Source organism: Nipponia nippon, unplaced genomic scaffold (assembly GCF_047370975.1).
Source record: "Nipponia nippon isolate SJK-2023a ecotype South Korea unplaced genomic scaffold, ASM4737097v1 scaffold_14, whole genome shotgun sequence".
Classification (NCBI taxonomy): Eukaryota; Metazoa; Chordata; class Aves; order Pelecaniformes; family Threskiornithidae; genus Nipponia; species Nipponia nippon.
In genome coordinates this window covers 13,652,600-13,670,160 of record NW_028262330.1, presented here as the reverse complement: position 1 = coordinate 13,670,160, position 17,561 = coordinate 13,652,600, and the positions used below count along the sequence as shown (strand labels likewise).

Genomic DNA, 17,561 nt, shown 5'->3' with positions numbered 1-17,561 from the left:
TTCAATAACAGAAAGAATCCCCGAGCACTGACATTGTAATGCCTGGCAGTTGAAATGGTTTTCATGTCCATAGCCTGACTTCTTAACAGAAGAGAGAAGAAAGTTGCATCTAGTAAAGGCTGGAGAATGAAGAGAATCAGAAAGAGAAAGGCCTGGAGAAAAGTCCAGAAGGAGTAGTTATGCCCCTGGTTATATTCCTGGTTACACTGGCTATAGAAGGGATTCAGTGGCTGATGAATCATAAAATCATCGAATCATAGAATGGTTTGGGTTGGAAGGGACCTTCAAAGATCATCGAGTCCAACCCCCCTGCCATGGGCAGGGACATCTCCCACTAGATCAGGTTGCCCGAAGCCCTGTCCAACCTGGCCTTGAACACTTCCAGGAATGAAACATCCACAGCTTCTCCAGGCAACCTGTTCCGGTGCCTCACCACTCTCTTTGTAAAAGATTTCTTCCTTATGTCCAAGCTAAACCTACCCACTCTCAGTTTAAAGCCATTGCCCCGTGTCCTATCACTACAGGCCCTCATAAAAAGTCTCTCTCCGTGTTTCTTATAAGCCCCCTTTATATACTGAAAGGCTGCAATAAGGTGTTCTCAGATCCTTCTCTTCTCCAGGCTGAACAACCCCACCTCTCAGCCTTTCTTCATAGCAGAGGTGCTCCAGCCCTTGGATCATTTTTGTGGCCTCCTCTGGCCCCACTCCAACAGGTCCATGTCCTTCCTGTGCTGGGGACCCCAGAGCTGGATGCAGTGCCCCAGGTGGGGTCTCCCCAGAGTGGAGTAGAGGGGGAGATTTACCCCCTTCGACCTGCTGGCCATGCTTCTTTTTATGCAGCCCAGGATACGGCACATTACCGACTCATGTCCAATTTTTCATCCACCAGAATCCCCAAGTCCTTCTCCACAGGGCTGCTCTCAATCCCTTCATCCCCCAGTCTTTATTTATACTGGTGAGTGCCGTGATCCGGGTGCAGGATCTTGCACTTGGCCTTGTTGAACTTTGTGAGGTTCACCCTGGCCCCATGAAGCCGTACTGCACCAGTGAGAGCCCTGACTCCTGCAAACGTACGCAGAGCTTTCCACCTCAGTCACCAGAGATGCTGTATTGAAGAGGGTCTGGTTACTCATGTCCGCTTGTCACCTCTGAAAGCAATACTTGCTAGGTGGGGGAGAAAAATAGATGATTGCTAGGTTTTCTGCAGAGATTTCACTTGAGTCACTTTCTTCTGGTGAGGAGGGTTGGGCTGAGCCGCAGGACTGCACTGGGCAACCCTGAGCCTTTCGCCCCGAGTGTTGCTGTTTGGAGGGTTTTTAGGTCTGAGAAAAAAACACTCTTCTTGCATGGGTGCTGGAAACTTTACAGGTAATCTAGTTTGAGACAGTACCTGTAAGGCTGGGAATGTTTGGTTAGTTATCATGACCACACTAGTTGCTCTTTCAAAGTAACTGTTCCTGTTACTGTTCTTCTCAAGAGAAGAAGAAAAAAGCCTTGTCTGACTTGGGATCTCAGCAGCGACTCCTACACAGGGCGAGTGTAGCCGAGCCAAGTTTAAACCAACAAGCTCAATAGTTGATAAAATTATTCAATAAAAAATTCATTGCAAGTTGCTAAACATGCCTGGGAAGCCAGGTAAATTAGCCCCTGGGGAGCTTCTGCTGGTGCGAGAGAAGAGCTAGCGTGGATGTGTCAGTAGCACAGTGCTGACGTTGGTGTGGATTGCGGACGTATCCTTGGTCAGTTGATACAAGGTGTTTGCTCTCTTTGCTATTGATGCACAACGCCCTATTACTATGGACATCTTTGGCTGTGTTGGCATTGCTCAAGACATCTGTCCCCGTGATCAGTCCCCAGTCCATAGGAAAGGTGTCCTCTGTGTCATATAAGGCTATGTGAGGGTGATGACATTCTTCATTCTCAGTCAGTAGTATAGATGCAGCTTGCATAAAAAGTTGGCCACTCCCTGCAGTGTCCTAACGCGATAAGCCTTCAGTGTCGCTATGACAGAATCACAGGATGGTGGATGTTGGAAGGAACCTCTGGAAGTCACCTTGTCCAACTCCCATGCTCAAGCAGGGCCACCTAGGGCCACTTGCCCATGGCCATGTCCAAATAGCTTTTGAATATCTCCAGGGATGGAGAGTCCACAGCCTCCCCGGGCAACCTGTGCCAGTGCTCTGTCACCCTCACAGTGAAAAAGTGTTTCCTGGTGTTCAGAGGGAACCTCCTGTGTGTCAGTTTGTGCCCATTGCCTCTTGTCTTGTCACTGGCACCACTGAAAAAAGCCTGGCTCCATCCTCTACGAACCCTCCCCTCAGGTATTTATGTACATTGATAAGTTTTCCCCTGAACCTTCTCTTCTCCAGGCTGAACAGTCCCGGCTCTCTCAGCCTTTCCTTATAGGAGAGATGCTTCAGTCCCTCAGTCATCTTAGTGGCCCTTTGCTGGACTCTCTCCAGTAGGTCCATGTCTCTCTCATGCTGGGGAGCCCAGTGCTGGACACAGTGCACTCCAGGTGTGGCCTCACCAGTGCTGAGTCGAGGGGAAGGATCGCCTGCCTCGACCTGCTGGCAATGCTTTGCCTAATGCCGCCCAGGGTACTGTTCACCTTCTTCACAGCAAGGGCACGCTGCTGGCTCATGTTCAACTTGGTGTCCACCAGGACTCCTAGGTCCTTTTCTGCCAGGTTGTGTTCCAGCTGGGTGGCCCCAGCTGGGTACCATCTTGGCAATATGCTCAGTTGTCAACTGGGAACTCGGGACGCTGCATTCGGAAGCTGAAGCATCCCAGTCGCTGGTTAAGCAGTTTTTGTGTATGTCCTGGAGACGGGCAGCGATATTTTGAAGGAAACGTGCAGGGTGTTCCTTGACATTTTTTGGAATGCCTACAAGATGTGCATTAGCATCTCGTAATTTAATACCCAATAAAGACTGAAATATATTCTTTGGAAGAATAGCTCTAACTGGAAGAGAAAATTAAAATGCTTCTTTCATCATTTTATAATTGGAAATCAACCTGACCTAGGAGCATGAATTAAAGAGAAATTTTTATTAAGATGGTTTTGTCCTCACAGTTCACAGTGAAGCAGAACTTTCCCATGCACATCAGCGCTTTTTTGTGTTTGATCAGAAAGGGGGCTGGGGGAGGGGCCCCCAGTCGTCCCTGCCAGTCTTCCTTCTTGTTCTCAGTAACATTCATCGGCTTTGCCAACAGGTAAGTCCTTTCAAGTCCCAGGAAGAGATAAGAACCTGTAGAGTTTTGAATCTTGCCACCAGCCTTAATGAAGTTGCGTAATTGTGAAAAGGTCGGTCATTTTTTGTCATTGATCTTGCTGACATGAATTCATGTTGATCAGGTAGATTTTTATATTACCAGATCAATAAATGCCCACATCCAGGATTTCTGTATGGCATATACTTCAGGAGACCAAGTAAACCAGGTCTTTCCTTTGGTGCTTTTGATCACGTACAGGTTTTTTTTATGGTTAAATTAACAGTGGATAACAAGTTCTTGTACTTGAGTTTTCAGTAACAGACGTATCCCAACCCTGCAGGTGCACAAAGTATATTGTGAAGCGTTTGTTATGATGATGGCTCTAATAAGGTTGCCCGTTGTTTCACTGCAGTTTGCTTTTGCTGTACAAACACCAGCTCTTGCTAAGATGGAAGTGCCTCAGCTGCACTTTGCCTTTGTCGCCAGTGCTGAAAAGGGAAATTTTGGAATCACAGAATGCTTTGGGATGGAAGGGACCTCTAAAGGTCATCCAGTCCAACCCCCTGGACCCCTGGACCCCTTCTGCATATGTTGCCTAATTTCATTTCTGCAGTTTAAAGCTGAACAGGTCCTGAGCCAAATTCATCCGTAGCCAATCTTTCATTCCCTAGCAGTCTAAGCTCACCTTTCTCCATACCTTCTGAAATGCCGGTCATGTCCCCTTCCATCTGCACTGCACTGGCCTCTTTCACCATGGTGTCTCTGCTTCTGTGTCTGGCACAGCACCTTTTCGATCAGTCCCTTCTGCTTTGTTTTGGGTGAAATGCGTGTTTTCTGGACTCAGGCTTGTACCAGCCATTCCCTTGGCTGAGCGACATCAGCTCCCGCTCTGCCTTGTGCTGATGTAAAATGGCTCTGAACCCACAGTCGTCTTTCCCACTGGCAGCTCAGCCCTTCCTAGGAAAGCAGATCCCCCCTCCTCAGAAGGGAGAGGCTCTCTCTGTAATAACCAGCTGGCCAAAAGAGGTGATGATCCTGCTGTATTCAGCGTTGGTGTGGCCTCACCTTGAATACTGTGTGCAGTTCTGGGCCCCCCAATTTAAGAAGGTTGTTAAGGTCCTTGAATGCGTCCAGAGGAGGGCAACAAAGCTGGTGAAAGGGTGGGAAGGCATGTCCTACGAGGAGCAGCTAAGGACTTCGGGCTTGTCTAGTTTGAAGAAAAGGAGGCTGAGGGGTGACCTCATGGCTCTGCAGCTTCCTGAGGAGGGGACGTGGAGAGGGAGGTGCTGAGCTTTCTCCCTGGGATCCAGTGATGGGACACATGGGAATGGTTCAAAGCTGCACCAGGGGAGGTTTAGACTGGACATTAGGGAGCATTTCTTTACCAAGAGGGTGGTGAAACCCTGGAGCAGGCTTCCTAGAGAGGTGGTCGATGCCCTAAGCCTGGCAGTGTTTAAGAGGCATTTGGACAATGCCCTTAACAACATGCTTTAACTTTTGGTCAGCCCTGAAGCAGTCAAGTGGTTGGACTAATGATCATTGTAGGTCCCTTCCAACTGAAATGGTCTGGTCTGGTCTGGTCTGTTCCCCTCGGAGGCAGCATCCCTCCTTTGGCAGGACACGGTGATGGATTCGCTGTCACTGAAGCAGCAGCGTCTGTAGCGCTGGTGGCACGTGGGACGCTTCCTGGCAGTCTGCTGTCTGTGTTGCTGAAAACAGCCATGCACGTGTGTGAGCAGCCCAAGGCCAAGCTGGATGGCACCGCTGCCTCTGCTGATACCAGCATGCAGTTTTTGACAGCGCCTTTGCTGAGCGCTTCTGTTCCCGCTAAACCAAGCATTTGGAGTGGAGGCATCTTGGTGGATGCAGTTCCTCGGCTTCTGTTTCACAGGAGGTCGTTCTGAGTGGCAGAAAAGCCCTTTTTGGCTTTAAAACCTGTGGCTCTGCAAGCTTTCCCATCAGCTAAATATAACTCAAGAATTGCTCCTGACTCTCATGAGCACTGGGAGATTGCTTCAAACAGAAGTGACTTGGTCGTGCAGGATGCGAGCGCAGGGCTTTGCCACACAGCCAGCATATCCATACCCTAGGTTTTTTTCCTTATTTCATTTCCATGTATTAACATAGAGTTTAGTTGGTTTGTGTTTTGTCTGGTCAGGAAAAATCCACATTCTATAGGATGCTAGCTTTGGGAAGTTTCTCCTCTACTTGTTGCTTCTCGTACCACAGGAGCGTGCGGCTCAGTCATAGCCCGAGGGGCATCCCGTGCTCTGAGCCCCCCAGGCAGCCCAGGGCAGCGCTGCCTGCACGCGGTGCTGCTCCCTGCACAAGTGTTTTAGGTGGTATTTAGCCAGGATGAGACATCCAGACTGATGAAATCCATTCTGTACTTCGCTTTTGACAGCTAATGCAGTTTCAACACTCATTGTGATACAGCCTGTAGAAGATAGGTATGAGTATGTTGCTTCTGGTGAGGACGGGTCTAGCTCTAGTGTTTTAGTATTTCTAGCAAGGAAGAGTTGCTTGAAGTGCATGAGAGTCTACAGAAATAGCTCATGCAAAGCCTTCTGTCGTCCTCAACTGGAGGTGAAATGTTAAAAAAAATTGAAATAACTAAGATCACTCCATGGCTAAGCTGTCCATCCCCATATGGTAGATACATACTAAACCAAAAGATGAAGTCCTCCTATATTGCGGGGATCCATTTCTCACCCCCAGCGAATCCATTGTGAGTGGGTTGATTTACAGATCTCAGGAGAGAGTTTGATAAAAAGACATGTTATTCTCCTAGGGTAGGTAAGCTTAGCTTGGTTTAACACAGACACTAGTACGTTTTACAATTTTCTGCATTTAAATTGTTTAACTGTAAGATGCAAATCAATGCCCACCCCCCCATACTTGGGATTATTTTCGTTTTCTCTTGCTTAGATGATGTCTCCGAATGTTGTGTGAAATGTCGTCTGTCCTCTGCAGGGTAGTCATAAACTGAAGGGATTTTTTTTTTCAGTCTTACTGTGCATGCTGCTGTTGCGTTCTGCCTGCAGCCTTCTGGCGAGCCAGACAGTTTTTGAGACTTGGATTCATCTAGGTTCAGGCATCTAAATGTAATACCAGGTCAGAGCCGGCCAGCTCGATTCCTCTGCTGGTGAGCGGAGTGGGGGAGAGGTGCGTCCAGGGGCGAGTCTGCCATTGCTAAAACTGATCAAGACGAATTCCGTCCTTCCTGTCAAATGCATGTTGCTGTTAATGTATTTTAATGGATTCAAGGGATCTCTTTATGCTCTCTGGATTTTTGTTTCTCGTTTTTATCTTGACAGTAACACAGATTCTTTTCTCTTTCCAGGGTGACTGTTGGATCTGTATGGAGCTCATGTCTACCTCGTTTGATAAGTTTTACAAATATGTATATAGTGTATTAGATGATGTTATTCCAGAAGAAATCCTAGGCAAAATCACTTTAGCTGTGAGTATTTTGTTAACCCTTTTTGTGTATGTTTTTGAAGCTAATGTGAAAAATTAAGATCTCTTTCACGCACATGTGAGAAAGCCGGTCGATCTGCATGCAGCAGAACTGCTGCTGTTGTATTGCATCATGGTTTTAATGATCCTTGAGTATACTCTTGACTTTCTCATAGCATATTGCATGGCAGAAAAGAGGGTCCTGGGGTCTGTAATTAGTTCATAAAGAGACCCCAGACCAGCCTCCTGCTCTGTCTGCTTGAACATCGGTGCTGACAGCATCGGCACCAGCCCCTCCTCAGGGATTGCTTCATGTGCACTGGTGGTGGCATCAGTGGAAGCTGGGCGCAGGTCGTCTCGTCCCAAGGACGGTGCCCAGAATAGATCAGCTGTCTCCCCTTCCCTTGTTCGTAAAGGAAACAAGGGATTGGGCATTTATAGCCAGGAGATGTGAACCCCACCAAACTGTTTTGAGAATAAGGGTCTGGTCTCAGTGAGTTGCCTACCCTCTCTCTCCAGTCAGTGGGGAGAGGTTGGTGCCTCTGTATGGGAGCTGAGTTCCCATCTCGTGGTGCTTTAGGTGGTGAAGCGAAGTGAGATGAATCCCACCCAGGGCACCTGAGTGCGGCTGTGCTACATGGAGCCCACTGTCTCCCTTTAAGGAGCCCCATAAAATTATCCTTGGCTGTGCCAAAATGAACCCTTCATTGTCTAAACACAAGGGCAAGTTTTGGCCCTGCAAAACAAACTTTTGGTTTTGGGCTGTGGAGGAAGGGGTGTTGAAAGGTATCCCGAAACCTCTGTTGTGCTGCTGCCCGTAAAGATCTGTCAGGTCCATTGGATTTCTGCAGGGGATGCTGGGCCACTCCAGTCCAGAGAAACCTCTAGTAGCCTTGTGCAAAGGCTCCCAAAAGTACAAGTGGGCCTTCAGCAGGTGGAGAACCTGGCTGATGTTTTCTTGACCTAACCTGGAAGTCCTGGCCCAATAAAAAATCAAGGCTGAGCCAAACAAATTAGTTCAGCGAGGCTGCTGGAAGATGAAAGGCTGCAGAAGTGAAGCACCATTTGGGAGTAACAGGGGGAAATGTGAGCGAACGCTGGAGCCGTGCCATGTTGGTGACAGACGGGCAAACTGGCTCTGTATTGGCTTCAGCACGTGAATGCTGCAGTAAGCTGGTGTCCCGAGCTGTCAGAGTGGTGGGGAGCTGCTCAGCAAGTTGCAAACCATGACCTCTTGAAAAGATATGAGGAAATTCTGCTCAGGGCCTGATCTTGGGAGAAGATCATCTTCGCTCTTCTTAGGGGCATCTTTATAAAATGTTGAGCGTACCTGGACCTGCTTCCACTTCTTAGAGCTAACAGGCTGCCTTGACAGCTCAGGCACTGTCATGTGTTTAGATGTTTATAGCCACGACTGAAAATCCTATCAAAGGTAGCCAGTGGCTGTTGTGCAGCCCATGGAGTGCATGGTCTTCCACCAACCAACTAGATGTATTACTGGCCAAAGCAAGGCTTGAGACATAGACAAGAGATGGCTGGGTAAGGTCTGTCCTTCCAGGGTCATCTGCTTGGAGTTATATGTAATTCTGTGGGGGAAGGAAAAGGAGATCCTTTCTTCTGGGGTTTGCAGGGTATTAGCGACACACTGGCCCACATTTTGACTCAGGCAGACCTTGCAAGGTGTTTGCTGATGAAGATAGTTTGGACAGAGACTTGAGATGAGTTTTGAAGCTCTCAAAGGGAGTTTCTCTACTTACCCTGTGCAGACAGCACGCTGTGAAAGTGCACCAGAGCTTTAACTCCTAGCCAGGGAAATGACCACCTTTGGATGTTTCTGACCTGGGGGTGAGGGACGGACTGAGTAAGCTGAAATTTTCCGTACCTGATCCATGGCCCACAACAGATCTGGGGATGTGAAGCCCAGCTGCGCTGTGCGGGAGGTCGTGGGCTGCTCGTCGAACACCGCTCTCCTTCATTGCACCTGAAGGCAGCCCGGCCCCAGCAGCTCTTGAGGGAGGTCCGCTGCACAGGCTGCCTTTAGGAACTGAGACAGGTTCTGACTAGATCTTGTGATCTGAGGTTTGTTTCTGTCCACCTTTTTCTAGAAAACAAAGTGAGGAACAGTGTTTAATATCTCTGGTATGAGAATACTGGCGATGAGTATCTTAGACCTTGAGGGCCTCCAGGTCCAGAAGGTCTACGTGCGCACTGCCCTGGTAGCCCCATCATGTGCAGGTGGGGTACGTGCTGTAGCTCACAGCTCGGTGTGCTCCGCCAACCACCCTTCCTTTCATGTCAGAGCTCTTTTACCCCAGGTTGAAGAGCTGTGAGCTTCTGCTTCACCCACTTGAGGGTAGGGGCAGGAGCTTCTGGCAGGGCCAGCTGAGATTTAAACCAACATTCAGTCACTAAGTCCAGCAAGCTTCCTCTTGCTGAAGCTCAGGTCCAAGGTGGCCATCCAGTCTCATTCCACTATGGGCCTGCCTAAAAATCAGTTGATGCTTTGTTGTTCAGAGAGATGTAGCAGCTTCTGCTGCCGGAGCAGAAACCTGCACTGGAGCAGCAAGGTGGGCAGCGAGGAGGAGACAGGACTTCAGCTGCCCCAGAGCCTGCCAGGGCTTTTAATTACCAAAGCACTTGAACATGGGATTGTGTGAGCAGGAAGGAACGGGCTCTGGGGAGTTGTTCCTTGGTGCTAGACTTCATCCTTACGGTCGCACAGCTTCTGAGTGCTTTGCAACACCCTCTTACCGTCATCTTCAAGGCGGTCTTTTGGCCATTGGTTTCAATGGTCTTTTCAGCAGAAGCGAAGTGAATTAAAATGGTGAACTTTCAGGGTTTTTTTAATCGTCCTGTGAAATCAGGCTCCCTAAGTGTCTCTTCCATTTAATGGTGAATGGTTAAATCAGAACAGCCTCTGCTGCTCCCCACACTGCTGCTGCTCAGCCAGTGGAATGGGAACAGTTGTTACCTACTGAAAAAGTATGGCATAGGGCTTGAAAGAAGTTATTACTCAAGATAATTAACATCAGAAATATTGCTTGACTTCACCTCTTGCTCCCCTCTCCCGTAGTGTGATCTTTCCAGGTTTCAACAAGTGCTGTGTGTTTGCTTATGCACGTGCCCTCTCTTATGTCACCTCTGTTTGCAGGAAAGATTGGGAGAAAAATGCTTTTATTACATGGCATATTACAGCACTGATATCTCAACATATTAAATGTTTTTTCCCCCTTCTTGGAGCTCCAAAATTTTAATAATCACAAGAATCTTATGACATTTGCTTATTTTTCATCTGTTTTTCTTTCCTAGACTGTGAAAGCACTAAACCACTTAAAAGAAAACTTGAAAATCATTCACAGAGGTGAGTTCATGTCTTTTCTTCTTGCCTACAAAAATAATTCCAAGGATTTTAAGTGGCCTGTGCTTCAAGTCAAAGTGTAATTAGCACGTGCACTACCGTGAGTGTGAGTACAGGTTTTGCACAAGTGTGTCCCCAGTGGCTGTTTCATTGCCCCTTCGGTCCGTGGTTTTCCATAAAAGCGTGATTTCAAGGTGGTTGGGTGTCTGCCTCTGCCTCCAGGCACGTGGCGTCTTCGGGGCTGGCTCCATCTCCTCTTGCTCCCGGTCAGGATCCTCAGCGGTGGCCAGCGCATCCAGTCGCCGCCCGCCTGCCCCACCTCAAGCGGCGATGGCGATGGCACAGCAGTGCCGGTGTCGATTCCCTGCAGCTGCTGTTCTTGAAATTGAAAGCTCCACCCGTGACTTACTAGTTTAAATTTCTTTCCCTTGCAGACATCAAACCTTCCAATATTCTTCTGGACAGAAATGGAAATATTAAACTCTGTGACTTCGGCATTAGCGGACAGCTTGTGGACTCCATTGCCAAAACGCGGGATGCGGGGTGCCGGCCGTACATGGCGGTGAGTGGGGATGAGCGGGGCAGCGGGGAGCTGGCATGCCCGTGGGCTGTGCAGGGCCTTACCCTCCTTCTGCAGGCCTGGCTCAGCGTGGCCGTGCCTGGCGTCCGACTGCAGTGTCAGCCTGCTTCCCATGGGATGAGCACCCCCTTCCCAGATGAAACTGAGCTTTGGATTGAGCACTGCTGCTGGCAGCGTCAGCAAAGGCTTCCAGGCTGTGGCAAAGTGACTGAATTCTCTTTTTTTTTGCTGGGTTCCTCTGCGGCGCTGGAGCGGAGAGCTTCTCTGTGCCTTTCAGCAGCGCCCGCTCACGCTCCAAAACAAACAGCGCACGGGGGAGGCGGTGCCGTCTGGGGGCAGGGTTTTCTTGGTCTGCAAGAAATCCATTTGCTACGGTAAGATTATGTCACAGGAGTTATTGCGGAGCAGAATTACAGTGATTTTTGCAAACCACTTTAATTCCAAAGTGTGCCATAACTTAATTCCAGGAGAATGTGATTCTGGAGAGCAGTGGTGGCAGAGCAGCTGCGTGGAAATCGCTGGGGCTGAGCTGTGGCTCCTGGGAGTCTGTCCTGCTTGTTTGCTTCCCTCCCCCTCCCAGGGAGAAAAGCTGTGGGGGTGATTTTCGAAGCTGTCAGAGGGTTTTAAACACTTCTGTGCACCAGGCTGCTTTGAAAATGCATCTCTTGGTTTCACGTCAGCTGAGGGCGCCTTGCGCAGGGAGCTGTGTGTCTGCTGCTGTCAATGTAACTTTAATTTCAGTGGCTGTGTTGAACCCTTGTTACTTATCTTATGGCTCTATATGCTGAAAAATAGTGTTTTCTGAACTCTTTTATCTACCACCAAGCAAACAAAAAAGGAAAATCTCTCTCTTTTAAGGTACGGTGCCCATCTGGTCCAGGTAATGGCTCTGATACGGCTTTTATCTGACTGTGGTGTCCAAGGCGAAACCTGTCTGCCCTGACCTGATCTTAGTCTCAAGCACAGAGTCTGAGTTTTGGAGCATTTGGCCTTTTCTGTTCACTGTCCTCATAGCAGAGCTAGTTACTCAATGAGCTGGAAAGGAGAGTACAGATGAGATCTGTGATGGGAGCCCAGTGCGGTGGTACAACAAAGTGTGCGCAAGCCCCCGAGCCGCGTAACGTAGTGAAACGGGGCGGTTCGCTTCCATAAAGACCTCGTGAGGCCGGGGAGAGGGCAGAGGCACGTCTCTGCTCGGAGCACTCTTGGCAAGGGCGGGGAGCTCCCCGCAGGGAAGAGGATCAGTCGGAGCTGCCCCGTTTGCTGTGTCGGTGGGGCACAGGATGCTGCGGGCAGCAGAGGTGCCCCGGGAGGACACGGGAGCCGGTGCAGTCCCAGCTGGCCTGACCCCAGGCTGGGTGTTTGCGTCTCAGACTGCAGGCACTTCTGATAGCCTCGCTCTGTGGAGTTATGACTGTTGTTGCCTTTTCCCTGTCCTCTGAGGTGCGTATTGGGTCTGTAAATAGGGCTCTTGAAAAATTGCTCACTCCTTTCCCCCTCCCAAGTTCGGTGGGCTGTAATTACAGGAATTAATGTTCCCACTTTTGCTTACAGCCGTGGGTAGATGGTTAGCTGTGCGCAGGCTGTTGGTTTAGTTACGACGTGACAGTTACCGGCATGTCTGTAAATAGCTGCGCTGCTTCCTTTCCCCTGGGGCTTGAGTGGGTGGGTGCTTCCCATAGCCCCTTGTCGTTCCTCCCTCTCTGTGCATATCCACTCTGCTCTCTGTGCATCTCCATCACCAGACTGTGCTGAATTTTTAAGCGAGCAAAAGTGTTTCGATTCAGTTTGTGATTTTAAGAGCCTTGGCATGGTGTGTGTTTGTGGGCCGAGCCAGCAGCTGGCAAGCGGTGTGGGAGACGGCTGGCCTCTTCCCTTCGGCTCTCCGGACTCAGTGACTCCTCTCCAAGTACATGAGCATTTCCACGTACTGAGAGGCCTGGGAAATGGGGAGATGTCCCCAGCATGCAGGCACATCTGCCAGCTCTTCCTCCAAGCCAGCAGATAGCTGTAGTGATGCTGTGATCAAATCTCAGTATACCTGGGAGGGAGTCAGGCCAGTCACATTCCTTTCGAAAGGAAAATATTTTGTTTGGGTGCAAAATAGGTGACTATTTTTGGTGCAAAATAATGTGACTGTGTTCAGCCAGGGCAGGTCTGATAAGGACTGCTGGATGACGCTCCCTGACGATGAGAGCGTGTTGTTCTGCAAGGCCCACTTGGCCCGTGGCACTTGCAGTAATTCTTGTAGCATGAGCACTTGCTCACCGAAGGAACCTGATAACGCCGTGTGCACTGGAGCTGGGTCCCCAAATAGCTGTTGATAACAATAACATTGGATGTCGGCCCGTTTGACTGATCAGGCTGCAGGAGCCACGTCCAGCTGCTAAGCAAGCGCTGGGTGGTTTAACCAAAATTGTTAGAGGTGTCACAGAAAGCAGCGTGTCAGCCTTGGAGCTGCCGGCGCTGGAGAAGTTGTTTTGCTTTTGACTTTGAATTCCCCTGAGATCGTTACATTGAAGTAAAGGCGTACATGTTGGTGCCTTGTGTTCTCTGAAAGAAAGAAAGGAAAGACGGAGCCCCCGCACTGCCCCAGGCAGCAGCCTGCCCTGGAGAGCCCTCCGAGACCTGTGCCACTGCCAGCAGCGTGGGTTTGCTCTAGGTGGGGTTTCACAACATGCTCAAGGCAGCCTTAAACCAGCAGTGGGGGTGCGATTGCTGCCAGCCAGCCCCTGGTCCTCCCCGCCTGCTGCTCCCCAGCAGTCCCTGCGTTGCCTCCCGCTGTGGCAGGTGCTGCCGATTTGGATGGGAGGGAAGGCTCTGTGTGCTACGCTGAAGCTGGTGGTCTTTGTGGCATTACTGCTTCTTAACGCTCAAGTGAACCCAGCTTCTGTGTCAGAGGGGAGGGATGAGACTGGAAGCTCCTGGTTTAGGTAGGGGAGGACCCAGTCAGCGTGAGGATGGATGTCCTGCCCTGCCCTGCCCCTTTGGGACCTCTCCAGGGGCAGAGTTTGATGGTGTCACACATGTCCGTGGTCCCTTTTCCCAGGTACCCTGGGAGCTGCCTGCTGCAAGCTGCGGCTGTGCCCATGTGCCAGTGCCCTGCGCCGCTTCGCCCACCCTCCCTGGGCTGCCCGCTCGGCTCTCCCTGAGGAGCTGTTGAGATGAGAAGGTGGGCAAGGGGATGCACGGTACAGAGCAGCCTTCTTGGTGCTAATGTAGACCTGTGTCCCAGCAAACACACTTCTGCTTGTCCCTGCCTGTGCGTGAATCGAGGGCCAGCGCAGAGCCCCGGCGCTGCAGTGCCGCTGCAGACCAGCGCTCGGGATGTGTTTCCTGCCCCTCATTTCTCCCCGGCGAAAATGGGCAGCCGCTGCTGGCATCGGCGTTCAGGGCCGGGTGGAGGCTGCGTCCCCGCGCTCGGGTGGCTCATGCCCAGTTCAGGCCATGTGTGGAAAAGGAAAAATTCCCAAGGCAGGTGACAGTGACGAGTCTGAGCCCTGCTCCCCCGGCCTCCCTGCGCACGCAGAGGGAGAGGCTGCAGGGACGCGGGAGCTCTCTGAATCCTTTACCCAAGCAGAGCTGCAGCAAGAGCCTCTGTTTCAGCTTTGCATTCCTGACCCAATGCCCAAGATTTCATCAGTCTCAGTCATTCATTTATCTGAACGGGCAGGCTGTTGGTTTGAATTCATGCAGCTAAAATCCTCTTGGATGCTCCTGAATATTGCTGTGTGTTGGACTTTTTTTTTTCTTTTTTTTTCCCCCCCCGAAACTTGGCACCCAGCCATAATTTTTACGACTGAGAAAACAAATTTGGTAGGAGACTGGGAGACATGTGGCACCGTCCCTCTGCAAGCAGTGCAGACTGGATCCAGGCTGTGCCGCCCGCAGCGTAGCGAATGCCGGGGGAGATGCCTGAGCTCTGAGCGCAGCCCTCCCCGCTCACGTGCTGCTGCTGTCACCCGCATGCTTCAGGGGTTTCGGCTGAGAACATAACCTCCACTTACTCATCCACTGGCTAAAATTGTCCGTGGGGTTCGCCCAGCGTGGGACTTCTCCTGTCCAAACTTAGCTCCTTACATCAGGCGGCGCAGAGCCCGTGCCGAGCAGCTCTGCTGCAGGACTGAGCTCCTGTCCGTGCATCGGCGCTTCCACCCCCGTTCTGCTGGGGATGCGGTGGGAATGGATTTTCCTCCTCACCCGTTTAGATGCTTGTCTGCACAGGCAGTTTACATAAACCTGGGGAAAGCTGTCAGCAGCCGCCTGTGTAAACGGACCGTTTGGCCAGAAGTATTGCGGACAGGACGTGAGTTCTGTGGAGGAGAATATTAAAAGGCAGAAAAAAGTCGTTTTGTCCACTAGGATTTACATGGGAAGTGCCTAAAAGTCAGGTCTGGGAGATAGCTGCCCTTGGGAGGCGTTGGAAGTTCAGCTGGAAACAGCAGGCAGCTCCTGCTTGCCACGGGCTTGCTCTGCGTGGGACGTGGCTGGCTGTGCTGGGGCGGCCCAGGGTAGCCCCTGCTGCCGTGATTAGCTACAAGAAGGCTAATTGGAAGCCACAGACAGCAGAACGTGATCATCAGGGCAGTGAAGATGCAGAGGAATGGGCAAGGCTCCTTAGGGCAGGGTCAGGTGTGGGGAGAGGGAGCGAAGGGTTGTGCAGGTCCCAGATGTGAGCCTCCTGCCCTCCCTCAGCCGGCTGGGCTCAGGCGGGTGAGGCTGGGGGGATTCCGCTTCAGGAGGACCCACGGGGATTTGCAGGGGGACTCTCCACCCTGGGCTGAGCCTTTTCCTACCAAGCGTGGGAGCACCCTGCACGCTGGCCACAGGCTCGGCGCAGGCCGGGGGCTGCTGGAGCTGCTGCCCTGGCACCGCTGTCTGGATGCAACCGAGTCCGGCCTCCACCTCCTCCATCCGTTCCCTGCTGTTGCAGCGTGACCCTCGGTGGCGGAGCAGGCAGGGCACGAGGGCCATGGCAGGAGCAGGGCACACCACCTTGTTCAGGACCAGGTACTCAAGCGTTCGTGGAGTGCAAAAGCTCCTGTTTCCCATAACATGGGAAGGATTGGGGTCAGGACTGGACCTGGGGGGTGAGGGCTGTACTTTGCAGGTGCAAACTTTCACAGGTGATGAGGCCAGAAGGACAGCCGATTGAATGCAGCTGGGGAAGCCTCCTGATACTGTGCCCAGACCAGCAGCTTCTGGTTGAATGGAAGAGATCTTGAAGAAAGAGAAACCAGATTTTAAGGCTCGAACTGCCAGTGACTCCAGCCTGGCGCTAGCTGAGCTGCCACATGATGCCTCACCTTTGCTGATGACCGTCTGCATATTGTTATGCTTCATTTCTGGTTGGGATGTGTGTAACTTCATCCATAGACACTCTCGCTTGGTTCCCTTTCTCTGCTGCATCAGAGAGTCCTCCAGGATCAGAAGTCGTCCCCCTGCACTGCTTCCTGCTGGACTCCTTTTCTTTTTTTCTTTTCAGTATGCGTTTGAAAGCTTGCCTGTTGGTTAGGCATTAAGGCTGTGGAAAAATAACTGGGCTCCCTGCAATTCAGCCTTTTGTAACTAACTACTTCAAGGACGTCTAGAGCATCCCCACCAAAACTGCAGGCCCTCAGTGAGGTTCCATGACAAAGTTACTTAGCAGGGCTGAAGCGATACCTTACAGCCTTCCAAAACTGCTGCCTCTCCAGAGCTTGGCCCCGTTAATCTAATACAGTTCTTGGAAGCAGCGGTGGGGATGGCATTGAGGGGAGGTGTGAAACTCTGGTGGCCTTCCAAAACAATGCCAGATGGAGAAGACCTACAAAGTCCTGCATTGAAGATGCCTCTTCAAGTGCTGGAGGATCTACCATAGTGCCCGTGAAGTTGTCCTGGTCATTAATTATGCTCATAATACCATCTTTTTAATATGAGTAAGTCTTGTTTTAATGGATGGCTGTGGGCGCTTGTTTCTACTTCATTTGCAAAATTAAGGAGTCCTTTACTTGCCACAGCCTCTTTCCCCAGCAGGTGCTTTCTGACTCTGATGTAGTCACCTCTTAAGCTTTTCTTTCAGGAGATTAACGACTGAGCGGCTTACACCCTTAAGGCAGATTGGATTGTATTTTATGGCTGTGCTATAAACCCCCCATTTTTTTAGCATCCTTTTACAAACGTAGTCCCTGAAATTGAGCAAGCTTCCCGTGTTTGTCTCTCCTGCGGAGTATGTGGTAAGAGCAGCGGTTCCTAGTGCGTCGCCCCAGCTACACGCCTTTAATCGTGATGCTCCTCTGGGGTTTCATGCTCTCCTCTCCTTTTCTAGCAGCCCGTCTGTCCCCCCAGACTGCTGCTTTTTCTGTGTCTGGTTGAGTGAGTCAGCATCCAGCCAGAGCCCAGTTTACCAACCATTCGAATCACACTAGTTCTTCAGGAGCCCTTAGTTACCATACTAGCAATATTTTTATAATATGCAGAATTTAGCAACACTAACTTTATATTTTCTTGGATATTATTAGCAGTAGGCCAAGGAGGGTCACCTCTGAGGTCCCATTATAAATCCTGTCTCTCCCCCTCAATAGAGTCCTTTTAACAACAGTTACACTCTGAACTCTATCAGTGAAGCCATTTACTAATGCAAATTAATGATGCTTGATTTAGCCGCAGTCCAGACAATGCACTGTACTTGTCCAAGTTTATTACAGCCACACATTTACCTTTTTTAACAAGACGAATAAGGTCATCGAGAATATGCTGTGCCAAGCCCAACAGGACCTCGCTGCCTTCATTAATGTTCCTGCCAGTCTTTCTGTGCCTAGCAACTGTCCCTGTCCACAAGTCCATCGCTTTCCTGGGATCTTCCCGCTGGTGAGGGCGAGGAATTCAAATGCTGTTGGGAAAGCCAGCTGGGAGGGGATGGTAACCCCAGGCGAACAGAAACCAGCGTCTCCGCCTGGAAAATGCTGCT

The 17,561-nt window shown here is 50.7% G+C and overlaps 1 protein-coding gene across 5 annotated transcripts in view; it reads left to right on the top strand.

Moving 5' to 3' along the window:
- MAP2K4 (mitogen-activated protein kinase kinase 4) overlaps positions 1–17,561 on the top strand; it is a 104,870-nt gene that overhangs the window by 71,274 nt on the left and 16,035 nt on the right. For all 5 annotated transcript variants that reach the window (XM_087751330.1, XM_087751331.1, XM_087751334.1 and 2 more), the window contains 3 exons: positions 6,559–6,678; positions 9,984–10,035; positions 10,467–10,594. In XM_087751330.1, the coding sequence (XP_087607456.1) occupies positions 6,559–6,678; positions 9,984–10,035; positions 10,467–10,594 (300 nt within the window). The remainder of the gene's footprint in view (positions 1–6,558; positions 6,679–9,983; positions 10,036–10,466; positions 10,595–17,561) is intronic.